General features: G+C 43.3%; 1 protein-coding gene across 2 annotated transcripts in view; it reads left to right on the forward strand.

Moving 5' to 3' along the window:
* Window positions 1-2117: 2117 nt before the first annotated feature.
* LOC140208631 (NACHT, LRR and PYD domains-containing protein 3-like) overlaps window positions 2118-20542 on the forward strand; it is a 38712-nt gene continuing 20287 nt past the window's right edge. The window contains exons 1-5 of one of the 2 annotated variants that reach the window (XM_072277454.1): window positions 2118-2343; window positions 15347-15439; window positions 16169-16335; window positions 17254-17425; window positions 17524-17574. In XM_072277454.1, coding sequence (XP_072133555.1) covers window positions 16264-16335; window positions 17254-17425; window positions 17524-17574 — 295 coding nt within the window. In that variant the 5' untranslated portion in view covers window positions 2118-2343; window positions 15347-15439; window positions 16169-16263. The remainder of the gene's footprint in view (window positions 2344-15346; window positions 15440-16168; window positions 16336-17253; window positions 17426-17523; window positions 17575-20542) is intronic. The other variant, XM_072277455.1, reaches the window with a different exon arrangement.

The following is a 20542-nucleotide window of genomic DNA, read 5'->3' on the forward strand; positions in this document are numbered from 1 at the left end:
ATCCGGTGGTTGAGAGTCAAACATACAGGAATGCGACAGCGGTGTTGTGTTGTTTGTTATGTAAAAGTCCAGGTTCAGGGTTTGTTGCACACCAGGGCCTGTTTAGAGGTGACAGACATCTCCAACTTTCATTTACACAATTCAGAGCCAGATGATTGGAGCATTTCAGGGATTTCAGAGATTGTGTGATAACACAACATTGCAGGTTTTGGAAGGGTAGCTATCAACTCCCGCCTGGTTTTCATGACTGCTGTGCGAAGGAGATGAGGCTGAGGTGTGTTTCTGAAATCTGTTTTCTGTAGCCGAGCGAGAATAGCTGAGAATCAGGATGTAGCTCGTTGTAGATAAATGTGTGGTCTGCTTCGATGTTTTAATACCCCAATGAATGACAGGTCTGTGGACAAATGGTGAACGTGGGTCTCTCAAAAAAAAAGTTTAAGGAGCTTCAATGGCACAGGAAATATAAAACAACAGGAGACAAACATGGAATCAAAGAAAGCTATCGGGACAATGCAATGTCATTGGTGATTAGGATTAATGTGATTCAGACGGCGTTTCCAGAGGGGAACTAAAGCGGATAACACAGAAAATGATATAGGAACTCAGCATATCAGGCAACATCTATGAAGGAAGATGATTTTCTCTGAGACAGAATATGTTCTCATCCGATTAAATATTTTGTAATTGAATATTCAATCTGCAATCTCTCCAGTACTAATATAACCTTCCTGTAGTATTGTTACCAGAACGCACACGCTATTCCACCTGGTCCAACAAACAGTTTATAACCTTGTCACAAGATCTTTCTGCGCCTGTATTCTGTGCTGCAGCTAATGACGGTAAACATGCTGTCAACCCCACACATTGTTTACCCGTAATCTTTGGAGTATTAAAAGTTCAAAGTTCATTGCGAATTTATAATCAAAGTACATTGTGAATTTATAATCAAAGTACATGTATGTCACCGTAAAAAAAAAAACACTGAGATTCATTTTCTTGCGGGCGAAACAGCCGACTGGATATGGAGCTGGCAAGCTGGAAGGAATCAGATGGTTAATAATAGAGGGCTAGTCAGTTTGGAGGCTTGTAACTGTGGTGTGGGTGGGTATTGGGTCCACTGTTTGTTCTTTCAATTAAAGACTTCGTAGATAAAATTAATGTCGTTCGATAGTTTGTGGATGACGTCAAACTTGGTGGTATAGTGGGGTTATGTAAACTCACAAGGAGACTGAGTCGAACATGGAAAGTGCTCCAAGGAATGCGTTCACTTTGTAAAGTTAAACCAGGGCAGGAGTTGTATTGTAAATTGTAAGGCCCTGAACATTGTTGTAGAACGAGGGGAACCAAGGGTACAGATGCACGATTCCCTGGAGCAGTTCATACACGTAGATAGGGCACAGAATGGATGTCATTATGATGGAAAGGGTACAGAAAAGATTCCTCCAAGGGACAGGACAGTGTGCGTCTTAAGGGAAAGGTCAGTCTGTGAACCAGGGGACTGGACAGTGTGCGTATCAAGGCAATGGTCAGTCTGTGACCCAGGAGACAGGATACTGTATGTCAAAGTGTAAGGCGAGTATGTGGGGCATCCAAGGTTATGGGAAGAAGGCCGAGAAATATGATTGAGGAGGAGAAAAAAGATCAGCCATGATTGAATGGCAGAGCAGATTCGATGGGCCAAATGGCCTAAGTATGTTCCTATATCTTATGGTCTTATTGTAGCCACCCTTTGTGAATCCTTGTTTTGCTGAGCTCTAAATCACTCCAGTATAACTTGTAATTCATCATTTATTTCAGGCGGGAAATTAAATCGGCTGAGGAAAGCACTCAAGAGGTTTTCACGAGGCGGTTCATCGAATGAAGATGATTGGGACACCGGAAACAATGCACCAAAGCAGGGTCAGATTGAGAACAATGTCTCAGTTGAATGTGGTCCGGCCGCAGAGGAGGGAGAGCAAATTCAGCCCAGAGACAGTGACGTCAGAGACACTGATCAGGACCCTAAAACCGGCACAAGTGAGGCGACTGTCTGTCAGCCCAGAGACAGTGACGTCAGAGACACTGATCAGGACCCTGGAACCGGTACAAGTGAGGCGACTGTCTGTCAGCCCAGAGACAGTGACGTCAGAGACACTGATCAGGACCCTGGAACCAGCACAAGTGAGGCGACTGTCTGTCAGCCCAGAGACAGTGACGTCAGAGACACAGAGCAGGACCCTGGAACCAGTACAAGTGAGGCGACTGTCTGTCAGTCCAGAGACGCTGCTCAGGATCCTGGCACCGGCACAAGTAAGTCGACTGCCTCGTTAAATACAGAATTGTCAAGCCAACAGCAAGGAATCAGTGAGTAAAATCTGAGGGTGATGTGTTCACAGAATGTGGCAGGGAGGAGGGAGGCCTTGTTGGAGGGATGGTCAGGGGAGAGGGGAAATGTGTGGCTGTGGTACATGTGGTGTAGTGGGGCACCCGTTATCCCACTACAGGAAATCTATTACCTCTTCCGAGGATTTCCAGGATGTGCATTAGAGGAAATGCAGCTGTCCAGATAAAAGAGCATTTCTGGGATATGAATTCAGGGAAATGTTTTCGCCAGGATGCTGAGAGCATCTCTGGGAAGCGACTCTCATTGACAGCCCCAACATTTATTCCAATCCTAAATTGAAAGAGGTGAGTGGGTGGGGTGGGAGGGCTTGGTTTCTGGTAAAGTGGTCCTTATGGTAAAATAATTCCAAGAGCATTGTTGGGTAGGTTTTTGAGGCCACTTTTGGAGAGGGGGACATATATGGCTGATACCAGTGTGGTTCCTTGTGGATAATCACTGGTCAAAGATCGTCAGCCAGGTTAAGCCTCATTACCAACTGTCTGCTATGAAGAAGAAAACTATGAATCCAAAAGGCCATTTCACCACAGTTCCCAAGCATGTTAATTTTCTGTATGAGACTCCGATGTGGGACCTTGTCAAACACCCGACTAATATCCAAGTAGACAATATCCACTGTGTAACTTCATTTGTCACCTCCTGGAAGTACTCCATCCAGTTAGCAAAACACTACTTCCCCCACCCAAAGCCTTGTTTGCTGAACCCTAACCCACCGCAAAACTCTCTCTTTCATACTCCCGTGGGGCAGAGGATATCAAAGGCTGAATGGAAGTACCGCCAGCCAAAAGGACATCTCTAATTCTGCATTTTATAAGACTATTGAATGGTCACTATTCAATGTTCTTATTAGCTCTTAATAATAATGAGACAATTTTATATTTAAAATTGTAACATTGTGCATGTCATATCTAATAACCACTCACTTAGCGAACCACAATATACTTACAGAAGAGCAGAAAGAATACTGTTAATGTATGAACAGATTTAAGAAACAATTGGTAATATATTATCTAATTCTGTATCAAGTCTTGGGGAAAGCAGAAATCTTTAAATTTTATATTGTCTATCAACAACCATTTGATTCTGTCCCTCATTCACGGTTAAAAGAACTTCCTAATATATACACCTGATACTTAGAACATCTGAAGCATTGGCAGACAGTAATCACCCTATTAACAACCTCAAAGGAACAACTACTGTTTTCAAAATAAATGGAGGCATTTTCCAGAGCAAAACACAACGCCTGCTATGGTTTAGTCTAGCCTTAAACCCGCTCTCTAATTTACTGAATCGGACAAAAATCGGATATTAAAGCAGGGGGAAAAAAAAAACAAAAGAAGTATACCTTGACACATCTACTGTACAGAATGATTTGAAATTATTCACTCTTGCATCAGTAAAGCTAAAACAATTAATTCAAATAATGGAACTGATGTCCAAAGATTTAAACGTGAGCTTTAGACTAGAAAAGTACAGAACATTAAAAATTACAAAAAATATTGTAGAGCTTATAGCGTATGACAAAGCATCAGCATTCAATACAACAGATGGATGGATATGAAACATGACGATACTAAGGATATCAACAAACAAAGAAAATTGATCATCATGTGATAAAGAGAACTGTTTCAACAGAATTTCCTTCAAAGCTTAAGAAAATCTGCTAAACTGAGCTGAATAGTAACAATATAACAAAGGCAATAAACATGTTCGCTCTGCCTATATTAACGTATTCTTTTGGCATAATATCTTGGTCTGAAACCGATCTGGAAAACTTACTTAAAAAAAAAGGACTGAAATAACACTCCAGTGCACTTAAATTAACACTACCTACCACAGTATGAGGAAGAGGATTAACAGACATAAACAAAAATACGCAACAGTCAGGTAAAACTTCTCAGAATTAGAAACAGGCTTACTATCACAGATATATGTCGTGAGATTTATTGGCATTTATTTATATATAATTTTATACTATAGATAAATAGTATACACATCCCGCATGTCTAGTCCTATTTAGTAGATGACACTTTGGCAGCAATTACAGGCTTGACTTGTGCGGATAGGTCTCTATCAGCTTTGTGCATCTGGACACTGCAATTTTTCCCCATTCTTTCCAAAACTGCTAAAGCTCTGTCAAATTGCGTGGGAATCGTTAGTGAACAGAACATTTCAAGTCCAGCCAAAAATTTTCAGTTGGATTGAGGTCTGGACCCTTACTTAGCCTCCCCAGGACATTAACTTTGTTGTTTTTAAGCTCTTCCTATATAGCTTTGACTTTACGCTTGGGGTTATTTTGCTGCTGAAAAAATCTTTTCCCAAGTCGCAGTTCTCCTGCAGACTACCTCAGATTTTCTTCCAGGATTTCCCTGTTTTTTGCTACATTTATTTTACCCTCTACCTTCACAAGCCTTCCAGGGCCTTCTACTTGTGCAATGTCCCCACATCATGATGCTTCATGGTAGGAATCTTGTGATTTTGACGATGTGCACCTCCTGACTGCAAGGGGGATAGATGGGGCTGAATTTGTCAGGGGTGTTCAAGAGGGATTCCTGACACAGTATGTGGACCGGCCGACGAGAGGACAGGTCATACTGGATCTAGTTCTCGGTAATGAACCTGGTCAGGTGGCAGATATCTTGGTGGGGGAGCATTTTGGTGAGAGTGACCACAACTCCCTTAGCTTCAGCATAGCTATGGAAAAGAATAAAAACAGACAAAATGGGAAAGTGCTTAACTGGGGAAGGGCTAAATATGAAGGGATGAGGCAGGAACTAGCAAGAGTAATTTGGAAACAGATGTGAAACAGGGTGAAAGCAGAGAAGTAATGTGGAGGAAGTTTAGGGACAACTTGTGCTGGGTTCAGGATAGGTTTGTCCCACTGAGACAAGGGAAAAAAGGCAGGAAAATGGAACCGTGGCTGACGAAACACATTAGACAACGCGTCAAGAGGAAGAGGGAAGCATATGTTAGATATAAGAAGCAGGAAGCAGGAGGGGCTCATGAGAAATATAGGGTAGCCAGGAAGGAGTTTAAGAAAGGACTTAGGAGAGCTCGAAAGGGGCATGAGAAGGCCTTGGCACGTAGGATTAAGGAGAACCCCAAGGCGTGCTGTGTATGTGAAGAACAAAAGGATGACAAGAATGAAGGTGGGGCCGCTAAAGGACAAAGAAGGCAACATGTGCCTGGAGGCGGAGGAGGGAGGGGAGGTCCTAAATGAATACTTTGCTTCAGTATTCCCAAGTGAAAAATACCTTGATCAGGGTGAGGTCAAATAGAACAGGCCTGTGCGCTGGGCAATGTCGACATTAAGGAAGAAGAAATGTTGGATCTTGTTAAAAACATCAAGATCGCTAAGTCCCCAGGGCCGGACGTGATATACCCCAGGTTGCTGTGGGAAGTGAGAGAAGAGATCGCTGGAACAGTAACTATCATCTTTGAATCCTCTTTGGCTGCAGGGGAGGTGCCAGAGGATTGGAGAATGGCAAATGTAGTTCTCTTGTTTAAAAAAAGGTAATAGGGAGAAACCTGGGAACTATAGACCAGTGAGTCTTACGTCGGTGGTCTGCAAACTATTGGAAAGGATTCTTAATGATAGGATCTACGAGCACTTGGAGAAGTACAGTCTACTCAAGGATAGTCAACATGACTTTGTGAAGGGAAGGTCGTGCCTCACGAGCTTAATGGAGTTTTTTGAAGAGGTAACAAAAGAAATTGATGAGGGTAGGGCGGTAGATGTGCACTACATGGATTTTGGCAAGGCATCTGACAAGGTCCTTCACGAGAGACTCATCCAGAAAGTCATGAGGCATGGGATCAGTGGAACTTTGGCTGTTTGGATAAAAAAGGGGCTTGCAAGGAAGAAAGCAGAGGGTAGTTGTGGAAGGAAAGTATTCTGCCTGGAGGTCGGTGACTAGTGGAGTGCTGCAAGGATCTGTCCTGGGACCCCTGCTCTTTGTGATTTTCATAAATGACCGGGATGAAGAGGCAGAAGGATGGGTGAGTAAGTTTGCGGATGACACGAAGATTGGAGAAGTGGCAGGAGCTGTAGGTTGTCGAAGGTCACATGAGTATACAGACAGGATGCAGAGTGGAGCAGAAAAGTGGCAGATGGAGTTCAAACCTGATAAGTGTGAGGTGATGTATGTTGGAAGGACAAACCAGAAGATTGAGTACAGGGTTAATGGTCGGTTAAGTAAGAGTGTGGATGAACAGGGGGACCTTGGGGTTCAAATCCATACATCACTCATGGTTGCTATACTGGTTGATAGGACAGTTAAGAAGGCCTGTGGGAAGCTAGGCTTCATTAATAGGGGGATTGAGTTCAAGAGTAGAGAGGTCATGTTGTAACTCTACAAATCTCTGGTGAGACCACAGTGAGAGTATTGTGTACAGTTCTGGTCACCTCATTAGAGGAAGGATGTGGAAGCTATGGAGAGGGTGCAGAGGAAATTTACCAGGTTGTTGCCTCGATTGGAAAACACGTCTATGAGGCAAGGTTAGCAGAGCTGGGACTTTTCTCTTTGGAGCATGGAAGGATCAGAGGGGACTTGATAGAGGTCTACAAGATTATGAGAGGCATAGATAGGGTGGATAGTCAGTACTTGCTTCCCAGGGCACGAATTGCAAACACCGGAGGTCATATGTACAAAGTTAAGGGAGGGAAGTTTAGGGGAGACATCAGGGGTAAGTTTTTTACACAGAGGGTTGTGGGTGCCTGGATTGACTTGCCAGGGATGGTGGTGGAGGTTAAAACATTAGGGATATTTAAGAGCATCTTGAATAGGCATATGGATGGAAGAAAAATAGAGGGTTACGGAGTAGTCTGGGTTTAGTACACTTTTTTTAGGAATATATGAGGGCCGAAAGTCCTGTACTGTGCTGTAGTATTCTAGTCTCTAGTGTGGTGTTTTGCTTACACCAAATATAGCATTTAGACTGAGCGCCAATAAGCTCAATTTTGAGTTAATCAGACCTTCGAACTTCAGGGTCTCCCAGATGCCTTCTGGCAAACTCTGGCCGAAATTTCATGTGAGTTTTCTCTTTTCAACAGTGCGTTTGTGTTTGCCACTCTCCCATAAATCTGTGACTGGTGAAGCGCCCGGGCAACAGTTATTGTCTGCGCAGTCTCTACAATCCCAGCAACTGAAGCTTGTAAATCCTCACGAGTTGTCATAGGTCTCTTGGTGGCCTCCCTCACCCGTCCTCTTATTGCACTGTTGCTCAGTTTCTGAGGACAGTTCCTCCAGGCAGATTTACAGCTGTGCCATTTTCTTTCCATTTCTTGATGATTGACTTAACTGTACTGCAAGGGATATTCAGTGACTTGGACATTTTCTTATATCTATCTCCTGACTTAAGCTTTTCAATAACCTTTTTGCGGAGCTGCTTGGTGTGTTCTTTTGTTTTCGGGTTTTTTTTTTTTTTGCCAGGATACTGACTCAGCAGCAGTTGGACCTTCCAGATACAGGTGTATTTTACTACAATCGGTTGAAACAACTTGACTGCACACAGGTGTCCAAAAACAGATCTTATTTAACTAATCATGTGACTTATAAAACCAATTGGCTGCAACAGTGTTGATTTGGTGTCACATTAAAAGAGGATGAATATTTATACAATCAATTATTTTGTGTTTTATATTTGGAATTGAGTTAGATCACTTTAAATAGATGTTTTCACATTGACTTACGTAAGTATTTTATGTTGATCATTGTCAGAAAAGACACATTAAATCAAATGTCATTGAACGTTGTGAAACAATAAAACATGAAAAGAGAGAACATAGAAATCTACAGCACATTACAGGTCCTTTAGCCAGCAATGTTGTGCTGACCATGTAACCTACTCTAGAAAATGTCCAGTATTGTCCTACAGTATAATCCTCTATTTTTCTAAGGTCTGTATACGTATCTAAGAGTCTCTGAAAGGACCCTATTGTGTTCGCATCTACTATCTTGCTGGGAATGCATTCCATGCACCCACCTGTATCTGCATGATATCCCTCTGTACCTAATTCCAAGCACCTTAAAATATGACCCCTCGTGCTAGCCATTTCAGAACTTGGATAAAGCCTCTGTCTATCTACAAGATCAATGCCCCTCATCATCTTATACACCTCTATGAGGTCACCTCTCATCATCCATCGCTCCAAGAAGAAAAGGTCAATTTCACTCACCGTACTCTCATAAGGCACACTCTCCAATCCAGGCAACTGCCTTGTAAATCTCCTCTGCATTCTCTCTACGGTGTCCACATCTTTCCTGTAGTGAGGTGACCAAAACTGAACACAGTATCCAAGTGAGGTCTAACTATGGTCTTATATGGCTTTAAGCATCATGTGGATAGTCAGAGGCTTTTTTTTCCCCAGGGCTGAAATGGCTAACACGGGAGGCCACAATTTTAAGGTGCTTGGATGTAGGTACAGAGGAGATGTCAGGGGTAAGTTTTTTTTTACACACAGTGGTGAGTGCGTGGAATAGTCTGCTAGCGACGGTGGTGGACACGGATACGATAGGGTTTTTTAAGAGTCTCCTGGATAGGGACATGGAGCTTGGAAATATAGAGTGCTGTGGGTAACCCCGGGGAATATTTAAAGTAAGTACATGTACGCACAGCATTCTAGGCCGAAGGGCCTGTATTATGCTGTAGGGTTTCTGTGTTTCTGTTTCTGTCTCACAGGTCTCGAAATCAATCCCACAGCTGATGAAAGCACTCACACCATACGCCTTCTGAACAACACTGTCAACCTCCACAGCAGCTTTGAGTGTCTTATGGACACAAACCCCAAGATCCCTCTGATCCGCCACACTGCCAAGAGTCTGACCATTAATACTATATTCTGTCTTGAAATTTGATACCCCTGGTCACCGTTCTGAATGCAGAATTCGAACCATCTACAACTATCTTTTGCCTTCTGTGAGCAGCCAATTCTGGATCCACAAAGCAACGTCTATTGGATCCCATGCCTCATTACTTTCTGAAGGAGCCTTGCCTGGGGAACCTTGTCAAATGCCTTCCTGAAATCCATAGGCGCCACATCCGCTGCTCTACCTTCATCAAAGTGTTTTGTTGCGTCCTCAAATAGTTCAATCAGGTCCGTAAAGCATGACCTGCCCTTGATAAAGCGAAGTTGACAATCCCTAATCAGATTATTTGTTTCCAAATGCTCATAAATCCTGCCTCTCAGAATCTTCTTTAACAACTTGCCCATCACTGAAGTAAGATTCACTGCTCTATAATTTACTGGGTTATCTCTAGACTCTTCCTTGTACAAGGGAACAATATTTGCAAACCTCCAATTCGCTAGTATTTTCCCCATCATATTGATAATGGAAAGATCATCATCAGAGGCTGAGCAATCTCCTTCCTTGCTTCCCATGGTAGCCTGGGGTATATCTCTTACAGTCCTGCGACATATCTAACTTAATACATTTCACAAGCTCCAGCACATACACTTTCTTAATGCCTATACACTCAAATACCTCAGAATATTCCGCAGGATGTGGAATTCTCCTCAGGACGGAGGAGAAGATGGCGGCGTGACGCAGCGTGCGCGGCCTCTGCGGTGAATGATATCTGTATGTGTTAAGTAGGGTACCGTGAACAATTCTGATTTGATGGAGACACGTGAAAACACGGCGGAACATCTGGAGAAACTTCTGAAACGTCCACTTCGCTGCCGCTGTAACTGTGTGGTCCGGAATCTCCGGAGGTGAAGGCCTCCTGACTTTCCCAATCCACTTTCATATTAAAATCCCCCATAATTATCTTGACATTTTCCTTCTGACACGCGTTTTCTATTTCCAGCTGCAACTTGTAGTCCACATCCCGGCTGCTGTTTGGAGGCCTGTATATAACTGCTATTAGTGTCTTTTTACCCTTGCCATTTCTTCATTCCACCCACAAGGATTCTGCCTCTTCAGATCCTATGTCCCTTCTTTCTATTGTTTTGATATTGTTACTTACCACCAGGGCCACGTCACCTCCTTTACCTACCTTCCTTTCTTTCCTATACACTGTGTATCCTTGGATATTCAGCTCCCAATCACATCCATCATTTAGTCATGACTCGGTGATGGCCACAATGTCATATCTTTTAACCTGCAGCTGTGCAGCAAGGTTATCCACTTTATTTCTAATGCTGCGTGTATTTAAGTACCGTACATTTAGATCAGTATCTGCTGCCGATTTTGCTATATTTCTATTCTGCAGCAAATTATCCTGTACATTTACCGGCCTGTCCTTCTTGCCATCTTTGCTGCACAGTATTTTTGACTTATTTCTATTTTCCTCTTCCTCGATCCTAACAGATTGGTTTCCTTCCCCTTGCCGACTTAGTTTAAACCCTCCCTAAGAGCTATATTAAACAATCCCGCCAGGATATTACTGCCTTTTGAGTTCAGGTGTAATCCATCTTTTTTTGTATAAGTCATACCTTCCCCAAAATACATCCCAATGATTCAAGAATTTGAAGCCCTGCCCCCTGCACCCGTTACTTAGCCACACATTCAGCTGCTTAATTCTGCTATTCTTAGCATCATTAGCGTGCAGCTCAGGCAGCAATCCTGATATTATTACTCGGGAGGTCCGACTTTTCAATTTTCTTCCTAGCTCCCAGTAACCTTTCTTCAGGACCTCCTGTCTTTTTCTGTCTATGTCATTGGTACCAACATGTACCAACATGTACCATGGCCCTCTCTCCTCAGAATACTCTGGACTCGATCTGAGACATCCCGTACCTTGGCACCAGAGAGGCAACACAGAATCCGGGTATCCTTGTCCGGCTCGCAGAATCTCTTGTCCATCCCCCTTATGACGGAATCCCCTATAACTACCGTATTTCTTCTTGCTCTCTTGATTTCGGCACTGGGCAGAATGCCAGAGTCTCGTTCACTGTGGTCCTCCTCTGTCAGGTCTGCCTCTTCAACAGTATCCAAAACAATATATCGATTTCTGAGGGGGACTGTCACAGGGGTGCTATCCACTACCTCTGTATAGGTAGTACCTATCAGCTCCTCACTTTCCCTAATTAGCCAAAGGTCATCAATTTCCATCTCCAGCTCCTTAACACGGTCCTTCAGGAGCCTCATCTCAGTGCACCTGGTGCACATGTATCCTTGGGGGAGGCTGCGGGTCTCCCAGGGTCCCCAACCTGGCACTCCAAGCACAACACTAATGCTAGATGCATACCTCTAATGCTACTGTTTGTATTAAATACCAGAAAACTGTAACTTACTCCGTTACTGTGAGACTCAACGGTCGAAGTCCGTTGAGCCAAAACCCCTTCACTCTGCACCCTCTCACTCCGCAGCCCGCTCCGACACTGCCCGCAGGATATAGCGGTTTTCTTTTTGAACTGTTCGCGCTCAACCGGCTGACGTCACCCGCCTGCGCAGTCTGGCCTCTCTCCTACTCCGGGAAATAAAATGTCTTCTCGCTGGAAATCCTTAGCCTCATACCGCTGTCTTCTTGATCCGAAGAGAAAATTATGGTATTGCTTTGCACTGCTGTAACTATGTGTTATAATTATATGGTCTTGTCAGCGTTAGTCTTTGGTTTGTCCTTTTTTTGTGTGATATCATCTGGAGCAACATGTATCATTTCTTAGTGCATGATTTCTAAATGACAATAAACGAGGACTGAGTGTCTTCATAATCTAAGGTAATCTAATAATCTAATATTTAAAATAACCTACAGATTGAGAAACATCTGTTGAGAATGTAGCGTGAATTCTAACAAAATCAACTTGACATTGCTGGCAACCCCCAATGATATGTTATACTTGCATGACGTTCCCTCAACTCCAATGATAATTATTACAAAAGTCGATGATATGTTATTATTATTATTTAGGTGCCTTACCGTTCGGCATGGGCGATCATGTCTCTCCATCCATCACGGTCTCTGACCCTCCGAATTGTAGTTGTTGCCTCCCTTGTTTCTAACCATGATGTTAATCCAACTATAATTTTCATTCTCTGTCTGCCTCTGCTTCTTCTTCCTTCCAGCTTTCCAGTTGTACCTAAATGTTCTAATGTCTCTCTTCGCATGAAGAGTCCAAAGAACTTTGATGGTTGTTTTCTGAGTTTTTTAAAAGTAATGTACGTCTTTTTTTCGTTCTTTGCAGAACTTCTTCGTTGGTTATCCTGTCCGTATATGATATGCATCGCATTCTTCTGAGGAACCACATCTCTGCTGCATTGATTCTTTTTTCCATTGCATTTGTGATGGTCCATGAATCGCAGCCATACATCAATATAGGGAGAATGTAGCAGCTGTCAGTTCTAAGGCGGATGTCAATCATTATTTTCTTGTTCGTTAGGATGTTTCTTATTTCTGTAAATGCTGTTCGTGCCATTGCTATTCTTGCTTTTATGTCTGTTTCACATTTGCCATCAGATGTTACCCATGATCCAAGGTACTTGAAGTTGTGAACTTGTTTCAGGATTTCGTTTACCAATACGATCCCACAGTTTGGATATCAGCTTTCTTTGATATTACCATTACTTCAGCTTTCTTTTTGTTTAAGGTTAGGCCAAGTCTTTCGCTCTCTGTGTTGATGGTAGATGCTAGTTTCTTTAAATTTACTTCACTGTTTGCTATCAGTACTGTATGATCCGCATAGCGGAGGTTGTTGATATTGTATCCTCTTATGCTTATTCCAGGTAGGTCTTGTATGGTTCTCATGATGATTTCACTGTACAGGGAGAACAGCTCTGGTGATAGAACACAACCCTGTCTGACTCCTCGCTTTATTGGCTGATATTCACCAATCTCGTTGTCTATCTGTATGGCTGCACTTTGTTGCCAGTAATTCTTAGATCTTTTCCGTCGATATTAACATCTTTAAGCATTTTCATGATGACCTGGAGTTTCACTGTGTGAAAGGCTTTTGTGTAGTCAATGAAACAGAAGTATAGGTCTTGAAGTCTAGGTCTTAATTTTTCTACACCAAAATCTTCTAGCGCTTCATGCAGTTTTACCAGAAAGTTATCTGGACACGATAATTTTCCCTTTCACATTTTCTTCATAGTATGTTCCACTTCTTCTTTCAGTATTGGCAACAACAGTGATATGTATCCGATCCTTTATTAGCAATTAGCAAACATACAATCGCGAAGCAATGGAACTGAAGTGTAGCCAAGTGTCAGTTCAGCGTATTTGAATGGATAATAATAAAATATATGACATCGGTCAGTTCCTAGCTGTGTATCGCATGGAACACAGCACAAATATGTAACTAATTCCCTCCGCGTTTACCAAACCCCGGCTGATGCGGATCATAAAAAAAAGCATCATAAATACACAATGCAGATAGAGAACAGATACATGACTCCGACACACAGGCTCAGCTCCGATACATGGTCTTCCACCTGAAATATTAACATACCCTCTGTCTTGTTGAATAATTCCAGCATTTTGTTTTATTTATTTAATCAACAATCAACAATCTCCTCCCTCAGTTCCCGCAGCAGCTTGGGGTATAATTCATCCAGTCCCGGCGACTTATCAAACTTAAAGACTTTCAAAAGCTCGAGCACATCCTCTTTCTTCAAGTCTATACACTCAAGCATTTCAGTCCGCTGTAAGTCACGCCCACAATTTCCAAGGTCCTTTCCACTTGTGAATACTGAAGCAAAATATTCATTAAGTACATCAGAATGTTTTAAATGATCGGCAGATTGAGAAACATCTGTTGAGAATGTGGTGGTGAATTCGAACAAAACCAAGTTGCTGTTGCTGGAGACCCCACAGGTTTGTTATATTTTCATGGCTCCCGTCAGCTACAGTGATAATTGTTACAAATGTCGGTGATATGTATTCCATTCTTTATTAGCAATCAGCAAACATGCAATCGTGAAGCGATGTAACTGAAGTGTACCCAAGTGTAAGTTCAGCATATTTGAGAGGATAATAACAAAATATATGACATCCGTCAGTCGCCAGCTGTGTACCCCATGGAACAAAGCACGAATATGTAACTGATTCCCTCCGCGTTGCTAGTTACCATAAGAAGCATCATAAATACGCCACACAGAATACAATGTAGATAGAGAACAGTACATGGCTCCGACACACAGGCTCAGTGCTGATACAGGGTCTTCCACCAAAAATATTAACACACTCTCTGTCTTGTTGAATAATTCCAGCATTTTGTTTTATTTATTTCAAAGATTTTTTGCCAAATGTTGTTTTGGATGTATGGCGCCTACATTGTGTTTAACAATGTGCCATGTAACTATTTGATAATAACCAGGTGATATGCTCAAAGAAATTTTGATCGGAGCACTGAAGATAATTATGGTCTTAAAGTCCTGCTAGAGAAACTGTAACGGTTTAGGACTAGATGTCTTGATGCTGTGGGTGGGATTGCGTTGTTAGGGATGTCAGAGTGTTTCTATGTAGAAACAAATCATATATTGCTATAGGTGTCAATGCCAGGCGATGTTAAACTGAAAGGAGACGATGAGAATCAGTTCTGACTAAGAAATCTGTATAATTCAGTGACGAGAGGAATAGATGTCCCATTGGTCAGCAGAAATGTTTCACCCCACACTGCTGTAATAGCTGTCCATTACTCACCACAGCGCCACCAGTGGTAGGAGGACCAAAGCAGCGGGCGCTGTCAGCTCAACCTGCCTTGCCTTTCTGTTAACACATCCCTCCCGGTCCAGGACGCAAGTTTGCTCCCTAAAAGGGAATTGCCTGCAATAAGGCGAGTAGATACCCTGGAGAATCCTGGCCCAGTGTACAATCCATGAAGACAGCGGAAATGTGCATTGTGTGACTGTGGGTGGATGGGCGCAGGTGGACCAGGCCATGCCAAGGCTTCAGTGGGCAGGCCCAAGATGTTTGGAAGTGTTTGCCTCCGTTTATAAACAAAACGGTGTTCTCCTTTAAACCCCAATTAACGTTTGACCCTTCCGTTATTTTTTTTATTTTTTTATTTTTTTTTTGTTACAGAGCAGCAAAAACTGGTCACTCCCGTCGTCAAAAAGGGTCAAGATGTGAGCAGTGGAGGAGTTCCAGTGACGTCAACATCGGGAAAGGACACGGGTATGTTAGCGTCCGCTCCTGCTCCTCTAACAGATTGTGATGGACATTAAAATAGCGAGTTACTCCAGAAGACAAGTCATTCCACAGGTGCTGAAAGTTCTGGGCAGCAAAAAGACACACAAAACATTTGCAGAACTCAACAGGTCAGGCAGCATCCATGGAGAGGAATAAACATTTTACGCTTAAGATCAGGACCACAAGGAATAGAAAGTAATGTGGCAATATCTGGAATTTTGTCCCCTTCATTTTCAGTCCCAATGAAGGGCCTTGGCCCGAAACGTTGATTGTTTATTCTCCTCTACAGATGCTGCCTGACATGCTGAGTACCTCCTGCATTTTCTGAGATATTGCAGAGATTTTCTGAGGAAGAGTTTGACCAGGCAGGCAGACAGTGACTCAGAGCAAAGCGGTCGTGATGGGCAGTACCAGGGAGTGATGGTGATGGGTTACTATATTCTCAGGAATAAACAGAGTCCTTTCCAGACAGAGAGATATACTCCTGGGACCAAGAAGGCTCAACAGATGGAACTAAACCCCCTCCTACACCCCCGATTCTCCGACCCCCTGGCCGCATCCATTCTCCTCATCCGCAGCCCCACACCTGTCTACCCCTTCCCATCTCGGATTGTGTTCCATGACCAATTTACCAATTTTAGTTTCCTGAGAGAAAGTTGCTGTCTAATGGGACGTTGATAATTTATTCAATTGTTTCCCCATTTTCCTTCACAGATCCGAGCTCAGCGATCACTGAGCTCCTGGCAAGCTGGAACAATTTCCAGCTGCTGCAGTTGACGGATTTCTACCGGGACAGGCTGGAGCAGGCGATGGAAGGAGGGGTGCACGGAGTGAGCCTGGCGTTAACGGCCGAGAATCAGTTCAGTGGAGAGGAACATCGGGTGAGTGGGAGGGAGAATGGGTTTGAATTTTCACACATCACAGGACTGATGGGTGTCGGAACTCTGACTCATCGGATATGAAATTAGATAAACAAACAGCTGGAAAATAAATACTGTACATGCAATTACAAACATGTGAGTCTGAACCAGTGATAGAAAGGGGTGAAAAGACCCCGCGGACTGGTGGGTGGCTGCTCAGTGTTCAGACTGAGTTGAGCAGGTAACAGTTGTGTGAGTTTACAGTACTAAATGGAAATATGACAGGAGGTTTCGGTTTGGGAAGACCGTGCAGCGTGACGGCAGGATGTCATTGAGAACCGGGACATCATCAGTGGGTGCCGCGGGAGCTGGAGTGTGTTCTGTTCTGGGTGGAGATGATTGTGTTACAATCTATAACTGCAAACAGTGTGGATCGGGGAATACTGCCATGTTGTAAAGTGTAATCACTGAATAAACCTTCACTGGAAAAGGCAAAGGAAAGGCGTCAGGTGTCAGCCGGTAATCCGCTGTCATGTTGGAACAGGTTGATTAAGGAGATGAATTACGTCACCTTTTCTGCAACTTCTCTGCAACTGCTCACTGTTATAAAATCTCCCCTGACTTCTTTCTTCCTCTGCGATCATTATTTTCTGATTTTTGTTCTACACCATCAAATCCGGTGAGGAATTATTTATGGATTTGGAGCCACATCAATGAAGCGGTCACAGACCAGCCAGGATCTCATTGACTGGCAGACCAGGTTCACGGTGAATGTCCCTCCGTGTTCTCTGCACTCAGAATGTACAGTCCGTGTCCAGACAGGATCAGCACCCGTCCGGGTGACTGCTCAGTGTGATCCCGTTACAGAGCACATCATTTACTCCTCATTCTCTGTGTGAATCTGTCAGTCCCCAATATGTTCACTGTTACTCTTCACAGAAAATCTCTGATCTCGCTGATAAGGGAGAGCGGGCGGACAGTTCTAAACTCCTCCTGAGCCTGGTGATGGAGAAAGGCTCCCGCGCCCGGAGGGTGATGTGGGAAACCTTTGTCAAAATGCGGATTGGTGTTCCAAAGTTGGACAAAATACTGAAAGAAATACAGGCACATGGTGAGATAATACCAGATATTAATTTAGTTTTGGATTCAAACATCACACACTTAATAATTTTACAATTTTCAATTCCTTAATTTTTTTAATCCGAGCAGGTTGTGTTCCGGTCCATCAATCCATACCGACGATTCCCGGTGAGCTGAAAGGTAAGTGAAGAAACAGTTGTTTCCACCAATGGTTGATATTGTGTAGGGCCATATTGTTGTTGAGCCATGTGAATTTGACCAGATAAATGTTTGCAACATAGCACAATGACACACATGGAAAATGTTTGCTGGAGGGAGAGCTTTCAGAGGACACTATGAGGTAGAATTCGAAGAGTTAGGGGGCGGGGTTGCTGAAAGGGATCACACCTCTCTGGGTTCTGCAACTAAAGCTCCTTCCACCGGGGTCAGAGTGGAAAATAAGATGATCTGGAAGAGTGAAAAGCTGATTTTGTTTTTCATTTTCTTTATCGTGAAACGGAAAATCAATCCCTTACAGCCGTCCAATCCCCGGAACAGCCCTCAGCCTAAATCGCTTTTCTAAATTCTCTTACATCCCACAGGTCATCATTTTTAGAGTTGGGAGTCAATTGAAGTTCACGTCAGAGAATGACAATGACGGTTTCCATTTAATGAGAAAAGCAGATAACACCCCAACTAGTCTGTTCAACGCCGGAGCAGCATATGAACCCCACTCTGTTCACACCGGCACTCCCTCAGTTCAAACAGTGATACTGTTACCCAGTTTAATTTCCAAATCAATAATCCTGGGAAGTCCATCAGGAGACGGTGTTAGTGAGGGTGAGATTCGGGACAAAATCCTCTGCTCAGTCCGCAGAAACTGACATTCATGTGTGCCGGTGTTATGTGACGGACACTGTGGAAGGGTGAGAGATGGGAATTGGGACAGGGAAACCGAGGGTTGTGGGATTCTGGGAAGGAAGCTGGAAAGGACTGAAAATACCTATAAACAATATTGCAATTAATTAAATTGTGACCGTCTGGATGAGAAGCTCACTACATCGGTAAGCACATCGTCTCAGTAAGACTGGAGCACAGAGCAGCGCATGGGCTCAAGAGATTGTGAGGATTCCTAACTACAGACTGAATTGGATCACACAAATGCACATTTAACAGAGGAGAGGGCGAAGAAAACACATATTGTAAACATTATCAATATTGCATCAGCCCATATTTTATCTGATTACTCGAAGCTCTTGAACAGATACATAAGAAATCTTGGCCAGAACCATGATTCAGCCTCCATTCAGTTCCATAAACAATTTCCAAAGATGTTAATTTTCATTTGGGACCAGAATAGTTGAATCAGGAAGTTTACAAAACTCTCACGTCTCTGTCGCCTCTGTTAATGCTTTTCCAGTCCATATTTAGAGAAAAAGCCCTTCAGTTTCCCTGCACCATGGATTTGGTAAATCCCTACAAATTGCCTGCAAACTTGTTATTCACTGTTCTTCATGTTGTTTGCTAAGGAAGCAGACATGGCAGTGAAATTCCCACACATATTTCTGAATTCGAAACAAGTTCAATCCTTGGTTATTGAAGAACTTCATTTCTACCACTGTCACATTGTCTAAAGTAACCATGTCAACATCAATGTTTTCCTATTTCACCCGAATACATTGAATAGAGACCCACACACCCCTGGCGAGGTCCCGACCTATTGGACTGGCAGACCTCTTACTCATTCCCATTGAAGCTGCCTCACCTGCTGAGCTCGTGCAACTCATTTGTAAGTTGCTTTGGAGTTCCGCCAGCATTTTGGATTTCCAGCATCTTGAGCTTCTCGAGTTCACCCTTTTAAGAGTCTCTCTTCAGCTGTAGCATGGCTGCAAGTGACAGTTCCCACACTTCATCCAGACCCTGTCTTACACTAATATCTGCCTTAAGGTTCTCAATACTCGGGGCATCGCCATCCCTTTCCAAAACTAAGACAGATGACCTTATATCCAGAATGCTCTCCCACTGACACTCCAAACACTTGTCCAGCTACATTATCTTCAGTCTAGTCGATGGAAGTTGCAATTTGGGCTAATAAGACTTATGGTAAGACAGGCTGGCAGGGCCGGCTAAATAAACATGATGGGATAGCTGGATCTGAATTGTTTAGTTCAGTGGAGAGAGTGTTGTGGGTCAGGTAGTTGGGCCTTGAGAGTGCATCAGCACATGGAAGTGTGATGTTGTTGCCTTTATGAAGACTTGATTGAGAGAGACAGAATTCGCAGCTCCATCTTTCAGAATTCCCATATTTCAGATTTAAGGGCGAGGAAAAGTGGTTGGGGTAGCTTAATAACTGATCTGGGGAATTTGAAAGCTGCATTCAGAGAGGACACATTGGGGAGGTCAAGCATCTCTACAATATGGGGAGAGTTCAACCATAAGACAGATACAATCACCGATGGGTCTTTACTAAACATCTCTCAGTAGAACATCAGGAAATAGAGGAACTGATATGCAGGCAAAGTCTGGAAAGATGCAAAAACAGTGTGTTGTAGTGGGTAATTTTAATGTTCCTTCTGTTTTTGAGGATATAAAATGTTCTTCCTCATCTTTCCTTAATGCAGGAATATTTTAGGAGTTTCTCTGGCGAGATCTGCCCTTGGACAATTATGTGTATTGTCCAACGGGAGGAGAAGCTGTACTGGGATGTGAACCTCCAAGGTGCTCGGGTTTCACTGGAAGAGGTTTTCGGAGCTGTGAGCAAAACTCCAGTTCTGAGATTGTTGTGAAAAATAATAAATCTGCAGCTTGTGCACTATGGGGCTGTGGGGAATTTAAATTGGGGGACATTCAGCAGGTGACATGCATTGTGGAAGTATGGAGTGAATGTCAGGACACTGACATCAAAGATGTACGGAGGGATTTTGGTGTCAATCTCCATAGCTCCGTGAATGTGACAACACGTCAGAGAGGACATGGCCGCATATCCCCCTTCATTAGGCGGACCACTGAGTATACCGATCTTTATGTTACAACTGTGTAAAAATTTGGTAAAACTTTGACTTGTCTGCACTTGGATTATGCGAACAATTCTGTCTCCCATTACAGGAAGAATGAGGAGTCCTTGTACAGGGAGCAGGAGGTTTTACCGGAGTGCTATCAGGATTAGAAA

The sequence above is a fragment of the Mobula birostris genome, chromosome 13 (assembly GCF_030028105.1).
Source record: "Mobula birostris isolate sMobBir1 chromosome 13, sMobBir1.hap1, whole genome shotgun sequence".
Lineage (NCBI taxonomy): Eukaryota > Metazoa > Chordata > Chondrichthyes > Myliobatiformes > Myliobatidae > Mobula > Mobula birostris.